General features: G+C 39.0%; 1 protein-coding gene across 1 annotated transcript in view; it reads left to right on the plus strand.

The window, feature by feature from the left end:
• mvda (mevalonate (diphospho) decarboxylase a) overlaps positions 1-9,461 on the plus strand; it is a 26,018-nt gene that overhangs the window by 5,155 nt on the left and 11,402 nt on the right. Inside the window, exons 6-7 of the mRNA XM_016572422.1 lie at positions 4,561-4,635; positions 6,720-6,938. Coding sequence (XP_016427908.1) covers positions 4,561-4,635; positions 6,720-6,938 — 294 coding nt within the window. The remainder of the gene's footprint in view (positions 1-4,560; positions 4,636-6,719; positions 6,939-9,461) is intronic.

Here is a 9,461-nt window from a genome sequence, read left to right on the forward strand (position 1 = left end):
TCAGTACTCAATATTAATTTAAACTGCTTTAAATATGACTGCTGCTTATTTCCTGTGCATTCTGAAGGTATACTGAGGGTTTGGTGAGAAACAAATGGAAATGGCAAGTTATTATATTTTATGAAAATCTTGCGTTGCAGTGCGAGTGCACAGCAGCTCACGCTGCGCACAAGTGCATATCCTTTTGAGATATCAATTATAATCAATTTTAATAAAACACAAGACTACATTATATAACTCTAACAGTAGGCTATTTAATATCTGTTGTTCTCCGGTTGTCAGTCAGAATGACAGTTCTTGCGTGAACATAGGTCTATATATACCCAAGCCAATTTATTATTCTTTCCTTTTTGTCTTAGTGTTTAAAATATTTATTTTGAAACGAATTAATTAATTAATTTCTTAATTAAACAGACTTACTGGGTGAGCAGGGTAGGCTATGACAGCTGTCATATCATACCCTGCCATGCCCAGCTGATGCAAAGAATAGACTTTATATCTACACAGAAGAAAGCCCTGTCTAGATGCCAGGTCTATACGAGTTGTGTCGAGCTATTCATTAGTCTGTTTGATGAGAAAAATATGAAATTGATCAAATGGGTAATTAATCCATACAACTGCAGTAGTGGAGGACTATTATTCTGCTGCGTGATACTGCAGAAGAACTAATGATGGCACGGTTTGATCTTCGGCTGACCAATCAGCAGAAAGGGGCGTTTAATTCCCGCCCACATGTAGAAATCGAATATTCAAGCTGTTTATTCATTTTTCCACCCATGAACGAAAAACGAAAATTTAAGATGAATTCTCGTTTTTCGTTTTTTGGAAAAAAACAAAAAAGGAGCCGTTTTCTCATTTTTCTACTTTCAATATTAAATAAAAAAACTAATAATCGAGTGATACACGGATTTACACGGACCTGATTCATTCGTTTTTTTGATTTAACTACAATTTAGCTGGATTTTTTTGTATTTTTGTACATGGGTAAAAAAATTTGAATATACTTTAATATTTGTTTCGAATGTGTGGGCGGTGCTGAAATGCCCCTTTTGTCCCCCATCTTCTGTACTACACCGTATAGTAAACCACGAGCGAGTCACCATTAAACGGCTATCGGGATGCCACCATGGCCACATCAAAGAAACATAGGGGGCTTCTCAAACAGAAGAACACATCCTTGTAAGACTGCATATCTAGGCTGCCACGTCATCGAGCCCCATCGAAGGACATCTCAATTTAAAGGATTCTTAATAGGCAGTCTTCGTTTTGCATCCTTCATTCGGCCTGTTTTGATCAGGTGTATCCTTAGCGTCCTTCAATCACCCACAATCCATTGCACACATTCAAACTCATGAAAAATAATCAGCTGAAGTTAATTAGTTGAAGGCATTATGTTTTATTTTTTCTTTTAGTTGTAAATGAATCACATAATGCTAAACTGTGCATAATGTAAACCACTGGGAGACCACAGACAGTTGTCATTACCTATGCTGCATTAATAGAAAGTCAAATAATATAAAAAATTTCAATATAAAGTATTCTTCAAATTATTATTTTAATAGTATTTTCTTGCCATGAACGTAGGGGCAGGACTGGACTAGGAAGCATGCATCCTCACTAGGATGCATCTTTCTGTTTGAGAAGCATCCATAAAGAGTACCGTTGAGTCATAATTATTCTGTTTGTCTCATTTGCCAAGAGACAGTCTCCATTATGAACAGTGTTGGGGAAGCTACTTTGAAACTGTAGCTTGAGAAGCTGCAAGCTACTCATAATTTAAAGTAGTTAAGCTACAGTCAAGCTACCCTTCTGAAAAAGTAGCTAGCTACACTACAAGTAAAAGTAGCTAGCTACATTGAAACTACTTTTTTGTTCACAATGACATATCACAAATAACTGAATAAGCATTCATGAGGAATGTTTTAAGAAAATATTTGGTATTTAAAACAACAATGCTATACAATTATAATGTCAAAGATTATTGTTTTATTACTCACAATATTCAAATATCTCAGACTGTCTAAAGTCAAAGTGCAAAATCGCAACAAATTTAGCATTGCAATAACAAAATGTTACTTTTATTTAAGTAACTTAAATTAAGCACACAGAAGCATTTTCTCAAAAATACTGTGTGACAGATGGCTGCATTATAGTAAGATATTATATTGAACTCTGAACAACCACGCACATGCAGCGAGACAGCACTAACAGGTGCGGTTTAGGGCTGCACGATTTGAGGAAAATAATCACATTTTTCTGGTTAAAATTTACGATTTGTGATTTAAAATGCGATTTTAAAACGAATTAACAAAAACAAACAAACAAACAAACAAAAAAACAATATAATATGGTTGGAGCTAAGATGTGAGAAAAGGAAGCGAGGGACAAAGGCATCCAGCTGACATCACTGTAGATGAATAAAAAGAAGATAGAAACGCTTGAAATGATGAACCCCTTAAGCCTGAGGTGTACCACCGGCTGTACATTTAGTGTTTTTTGTACAATGTACTGTAATATGTCAGAAACATCATACAGCTCAGATCTGTGAAATGTCATTTGAAAGGTCTCACCGAGTAGAATAAAACAAGTATAATTTTTGGGGGCTTTGACTAAACTTGAGCAAGTTTTTGTATGAGAAGTCACCCCCATACCCATATGAAAATATGGATGCGGCATTTGTGTCACTTTATTGCTTGCAACTTCATATAGCATGCTCAGATCGTGACATCATTATTTAGAGCAGATTATCCTGATTAAGAAGAGCCCAAACTCATATAATCCATCATTTATATCTAAAGATATTCCTCATGAATTTATAACACACATAAAACCGCTAAATAAAAAATCAAAAGCTAATTTTCACGTGGCATTTTTGTTTTTAACTTCATGAAACATGCATATATCGTGGAAAATCGCACGTCATTATTTTCTGAAAATGTTCTCAATTAAAAAGAGCCCAAACTCACCATAATCTCTCATTTAGAACTAAAGATATTCCTTATCAAGTTATAACACATAAAACCCCAAAGGTGAATATGTTGTAACTTTCAAATGGTTTTTACGCTTGTCATTTCACAAAACATGCTCCGATCGTGGAAATGGCACATCCTTATTTACAGCAGATTCTCATGATTGAAATGAGTCCAAAATCAAAATAATTCATTGCATCTTTCCTGTGTAAGTAATACCTAAACCCATGAATTGAATAAATAAGTTGGAGAGCTGCATTAAACACTTGGCAAGTAAAATTTTAAATCCAGCATGTTTCTGTCTATTTTACCTTTTTTTATAACAACTTTTTTAAATTATATTTAATTAGGTACCCTTTTAAAGCTTAGAATTTCAATTTTTTGATCAACTCTTAAAGGGGTCATATGATGCTATTTTTAAAGATCATTATTTTGTGTATTTGGTGTAACAGAATATGTTGACATGCTTTAATGTTCAAAAAACACATTATTTTTCAAATACTGTACATTATTGTAGGTCCTCTATGCCCCGCCTCTCTCAAACGCATCGTTTTCAACAAAGCCCCCTCCTTTGACAAGCGCAGTCTGCTCTGATTGGCCAACTGACCCAGTGAGAGAAAGGAAAACTTGAAATCGCATCATATGACCCCTTTAACGAGTGCTGAGTAGTAAACCGGAGTGTACCGCTGGCAGGCGCCCCCTAGCGAAGAAAAAAAAAATCATATTTTTCAAACCCGCTGCCTTAATCAACACAAAATAGGTGTCATTTGAAACCTTAGAGTCTGAAATTTACAATGCCACTTTGATTATCTCCTAAGTAGTGCTGAGTTATTTGCTGATAAATAGAAAAAAAAATATTTTCAAAATTTATGAAATATGTTTTTTGTGCCATGTAATCTAATATATAGTCATATGTCATTTGAAAGGTCTCACAGAGTAGAATAAAGCAAGAATAATTGTTTGGGGGGAGGCATTACTTCTGTGTATGTCACTCAGAAAACAGTCATTTCAAAACTGTCAAGGAATACTTCCCATCTACTTTTCATTTAACAAGCTTTTATTCAAAGCAAATCATCTACGCTGCTGCATTTACATGCCAAGCATGTTTAAAATGTTCTTTGAAGTCTTTATCATGTTTAACGTGTTGTTTGTTTTTGTTTTTCTTTCTTCAATTTTTTTTTTGACTTGACAGCTTTGACTGTAAAATTTTAAACCCTTGTTTTTGTGCAGTGATTGATTGACAGGTGAGTAGGCAGTTGTGTTATATGTAATGTATCAGGAATCATTACCTTCTACACTATAAATCTGACGGAATCTTATGCCTTTCTAAGGGGGTATTTACACTTTCTCAATTTTTTTTTTGTTTTTTTACTGGTTAGATCATTAAAACACATAATACCCTACAAGATGCATTCCAGAGGACTCGCACCACCTCTGAATGTGGTGGGAAAAGTGACCTTTTACAGCATCTTAAAACGTACACTTTGCCTCCATACAGATAAAAACAGTTTACACTGAGATCTTGAAAAATGCTGATGTCCTTTTGTCAGCTACTCATTTCTGTATCTGATATGTAGATGTTTCCTCTCAGGTGAGTGCTGAGCAGAAGTCTGTTGGGAGCACGTCTGGAATGCATACTAGTGTGGAGACAAGCCAACTTCTGAAGGTTTTGTCATTTCTGTTTGTCTTTACTGGCATGTGTTTTAGCAATATCACACAAGCAAGTGCTGTTGTTCTGCATACAGTGTTGGGTAGTAATTTATATGTAATCCAGATTATGTAACCAGATTCCAAAAATCATATACTTGTAATTAGATTAAATATTGTTTTAAAATGCGCTTATTCAAATTATAGTTAATTTTTTAATTAATTACATGATTACATATTATTGACACAATGGCAGTAAATTATTCATAATTTATTGATTCTCCCTCTTTTTTTTCTCTCTCTTTTATATTTCACTCTTTAAAAATCCTACTGTGTATTGTTACATGTGGCTGTAGTATAAAGTGCACAGCGAAGGAGTAGAGTCCAAAGAAGTAATTTTAATAAATCCGCAGGGAGAACAGAACAATCACATGGGCACAAAACATCAAACATAATCAATACAGGACAGCCTAACTGAGGAGAACTCAGGGCTTAAATAACTGGAGGAACGTAATCAGTAAGAACAGGAACAGCAGACCCTCCCGGGAAGGCGCATCCTCGCACAGAACAGTCCAACGGAGGAGGGAGGGTGGGGGCTCAGGAGGAGGATGAGGGGCTGGCAACAGAAAAAGGGGACAGTTCATGGGGCCAGGGTGGAGAAGAAGGTGTGAGGAGTCAGGAGCAGGATGATCCAAATGGAGATCCAGACCGCAGCCAGGACAGCGGCCCATGGTGGAGTCGTCAGAGGGAGGAGCCATGGTGGAGGTAGGGCTGGTGACACCAGGGGGCCAACAGACAAAGCCGGTGGAAGAGGAGCCCAGAGCAGAGACGGAGCCAGGGTGAAACGGCGGAGCTGATGGCTCAGGTGACCAAGGCAGGGATCCGGTGGAGCCAGAGTGACAGAGGACCAAGGTGGAGGCCGGAGGGATGAGGGAGCCTGGTGGAGCCAGTAGGATGACGGTCCACGGAGGAGACGAAGGAGCTAGGAGCCAAGGTGGAGCCGATGGGTCAAAGGGCCAAGGTGGAGGCCGGAGGCGGAGACAGGGGATCCTTACGCCAAGGCAGAGCTGGAGACTGGCAGACCCCAGGCAAATCAGAGCGCCCGGATGGCGCTGACTGAGGGTGAGCTGAGTGACTGACAGGAATCAGTGGAGACAGGGTTGAGGAAATGGCTGGTTTTAGGAGAGGAGGTGGGAGAGGGAGGCTGGAAAGGAACACAGGAGAACAGGAGCTGGGCGGAGACGCAGGAGATTCAGGGCTGAGCGTAACCAGCGGAGACGCAGGAGATTCAGGGCTGGGCAGAATCAGTGGACAGACGGGGCTTCCCTCCAAGCCGTCGATCTCCACTAGTACATCCACGGCGATACACGGTGCTGCTGGCTCATGCACCTGGTCAGACGTGTCTTGAGGCTCTGGTTCCGGGGCGATGATCCGCTCAGTCGCTCTTGTTTGCGATAGCTCGTCGATCGCGGTGTGCTCTGGCCCTCCGTCTGTGGTTGGCTCAGGCAGACGCTTCATATAGCATGATGGTGATGGCTGGCTCGGCTCTGGATCGACGAAATGCGGCGAAACTCCCTCAAGGACCATCCATGGGCAGTCTTGCTGAGGCTGACTTGATAGAAAATACACAGCGAGGGGTCCGGGAAGGTGGTGAGATTTGCCAGGTTGATAAAGGTCTTCGTGCGCTCCTCAAGGGAGCGATCTCCCTGCTCCAGGCATAGGATTTGGACTGTTGGCAGATCCAACGGGGAGGAGGGAGAAAAAGAAAAAGAAATAAAACAAAACAAACAGAAATCTAAACTTTGGTCCTGTATTCTGTTACTTGTGGCTGTAGGATAAAGTGTAAGTTGGCAAGGGGTCAAGTGCAAAGATGGCAAGTGTGGATTTTGGGACACAAATGAATTGGTGATTCAGTGACTCACTCAAAAAGACTGTCACTTGTTGCCACCTCCCGATGTAACCTGTTATTATTTAACACATTTTTTGCAATCAGAATTTTCATCTGTTGTAATCTAGCAGTGGAATACAAGGGAAGTAATTTAGATTGCTTTAATTTATGTAGGTTTGTAGACAAATAAGTTCACCTATTATACTCTTCCACAGTACCGGGCAGATGTTGTGGTCCCCAGTCGTATGGAGGAGATGATCAGGGTTATTCGAGAACGAGACTTTCCAGCATTTGGTGAGCTGACCATGAAAGACAGTAATCAGTTTCATGCCATCTGTCTGGACACCTACCCACCCATATTCTACCTGAACAACATGTCGCACCGGATCATCAGTCTAGTGCACCGCTACAACCAATACTATGGAGAGACCAGGGTGAGTGCAAGTAATAAATTCAAATAATTAGAGATTTAATGTCACTAACCATGCAAAATTTGACAAATCCAGTGATTATTTAATCCTTGAAAGAGCTCATGATTTCAACCTGGTACCCTGTATACACAAATATTGTTTCCAGGCGTACAGACAAAACCAGCGTTACCTTTGGTCTTGGAAATTGATTTAAATTAGCCAAACACATCAATGCTCACTAGAAAGTTTTTCTGTATGCAATATTCCATCAGAGAGTCAGTGAATGGACTGTGGGTGGTCTGTGAGCATGACACCTGAGTTTGAGACTATCTAAGGAGTCTTACAAACTCTAGAAAAGCCTTGAAATGCCCAAACACAAATTATGTTTATCTAATTAACAGCTTTATAACTAATTGTAAGGAGATTTTAGTATATGTTAGATGCTGTCAATATGCCAGGATGTTGGATCCAATCTCTTTAAAATCTTTTATCTCATTAAAAGATATTAATTTTGTCTGACACTTTATACCAGTTAACAGTGATTTTGTCTGATATCCAAACTAGTCATCAAATAACTCTTCTATCAGCATAAGTGACAGAGAGAGGCAGGGTAAGAGCAGGAATCATAAGATATTTTTTACCATCACTTTGAGCAGAGTTTATTAAATAATCTTTAATTGTGTCTTAATGCTCCAGTCGGACTTTGTCTGACGGGCGCTTCACAGCAATTCATAAAGTGTTATTTACACTAAAGAGAAGGCTGCTTCGCATATCGCAATAACCGCAATATCGCAATACCATGCTATTGACGAGCAAACCGCAGAGGGTTATTATGCCCTTCTCGTTTTACACTTTGTGCATGTATACTGAATATTAAATAAGTTTAAATAAGTGGCAGTTTTCAAACATCAAAAATTTATAGGCTAATTGGTTAAAAAACCCAAGTTTGCATGTAAAGCATTCAATCAGTCACCATGATGTTACTAAACACACGCCCTCTGCAGAGTCTGGTGCTGATGTTGACGTCGCGGCCCTACTTTAAGCCAATCACGAGGGATCAGCAGACGTGATGTTTCATGAGTGACGGGTTTTTAGCGCGATAATGGATACGATTTTGAACGTATAGCTGTATATCCAAGCGATAACGATGCCAGAGTGGCCTAAATATAAGTTACACATGAGTGGGAGAGTGACTCAACTCTCAAAACGTCAATTACACCTGTGGAGGGAGATGACATGATGGTTCTTAGTTGATATCAATGTAACGCTGAAATCAGAGCACAGTTAAATAATTTAATCAAAATCCAAACTGAATGGACGACTATAAGATCCTGTCCTGCATCAGAAAGCTGGTGGACTTGATTAGTTTTGACTGTGCAAAGTTCTGTATTATGTTCAATGTACTTCACGAAAGACGTGATGCAGTTCTGTATGAAGTTAAAGTGCAATACGAAGGTAAGCGCATTACTGTTGATTTTTTGTTACCATATTATCGTACTGTATCAATGAATCACACAGTTTTGACTGTCATGGTGTGTGCATAAACGAGTGTGAAATAACTAATTACGTTGCTTCCGATCACTTATACTGAGCACTTTTTCCATGTAAATTGGCTTATTCTGACTGTTGACACTGAAATAGTGCACACGTTTTTCATTGAGTATCGGTTAATTTCTTGATTGCCGTTTTGACATAGGCTGGTGTCTACCTGGACATTTCTATTTGGTAATTGTCTTTATTTGCGCTGATTTGATCTGTTTTCCTGGGAAATTTATCTTTTTATATTATTTTGTCATCTTAAAATGGTCCTTATCAGCCTTCATTGACATTGAATTGCAATAAAATTCTATCAAATTATTTTGACAGTTTAAGATTTTAAGACAGTTTTTTGTTGGATTGGGCGGGTTTTGGTGAGATTTTGGGCTGAAAATCGTCCACCTGATCTGGCAACACTGCTTGCCGCCACCTTGTGGCACAACAATCTAACTGCACTGACTGACAGCCCGTCTAGAATGCGCACAGGTGGAAATATCAATAGAAAGTCTCGTGTCCAGTCAGGTTCGAATATCAGAATTAACTGTTATACATACAGGCTAACAATATCCTAAATATCTTATTGTCAGGTTTATGTTCTGTTATGTGGACCGTTATTTTGTCATTCTCTTCTGTTTACCGTGCTATTGAGCCACTCAAAACACTGCAAGGGAAATTCCTTCACCGCTACAGCCCTATTCGCAAACAACGTATTACTGATAATGTATAGAAAAATTATATAAAGTCAAGATCGAGCTCTGCCCCTGGGCCAAATGGCATCCCGTATAGGGGTGTGCGATATATATCGTCTGCGATAATATCGTAATTGTTGTTTTAACGATGTGCGATTTGACATTATCGAGTATTTTGCAAAAACCATTCAAAACATCCCTACAGAGCGCACGCATACATTATGTGAAGTCTAGACTAGTGCGTGTGCGCATTTAGTGTGTTTTCTTTCACTGCATGATTCAGGCTATTAAAATGCATTTAGAATGATCACAAAATTCAAGA

Source organism: Sinocyclocheilus rhinocerous, unplaced genomic scaffold (assembly GCF_001515625.1).
Source record: "Sinocyclocheilus rhinocerous isolate Xijiao unplaced genomic scaffold, SAMN03320098_v1.1 scaffold983, whole genome shotgun sequence".
Taxonomy (NCBI): domain Eukaryota; kingdom Metazoa; phylum Chordata; class Actinopteri; order Cypriniformes; family Cyprinidae; genus Sinocyclocheilus; species Sinocyclocheilus rhinocerous.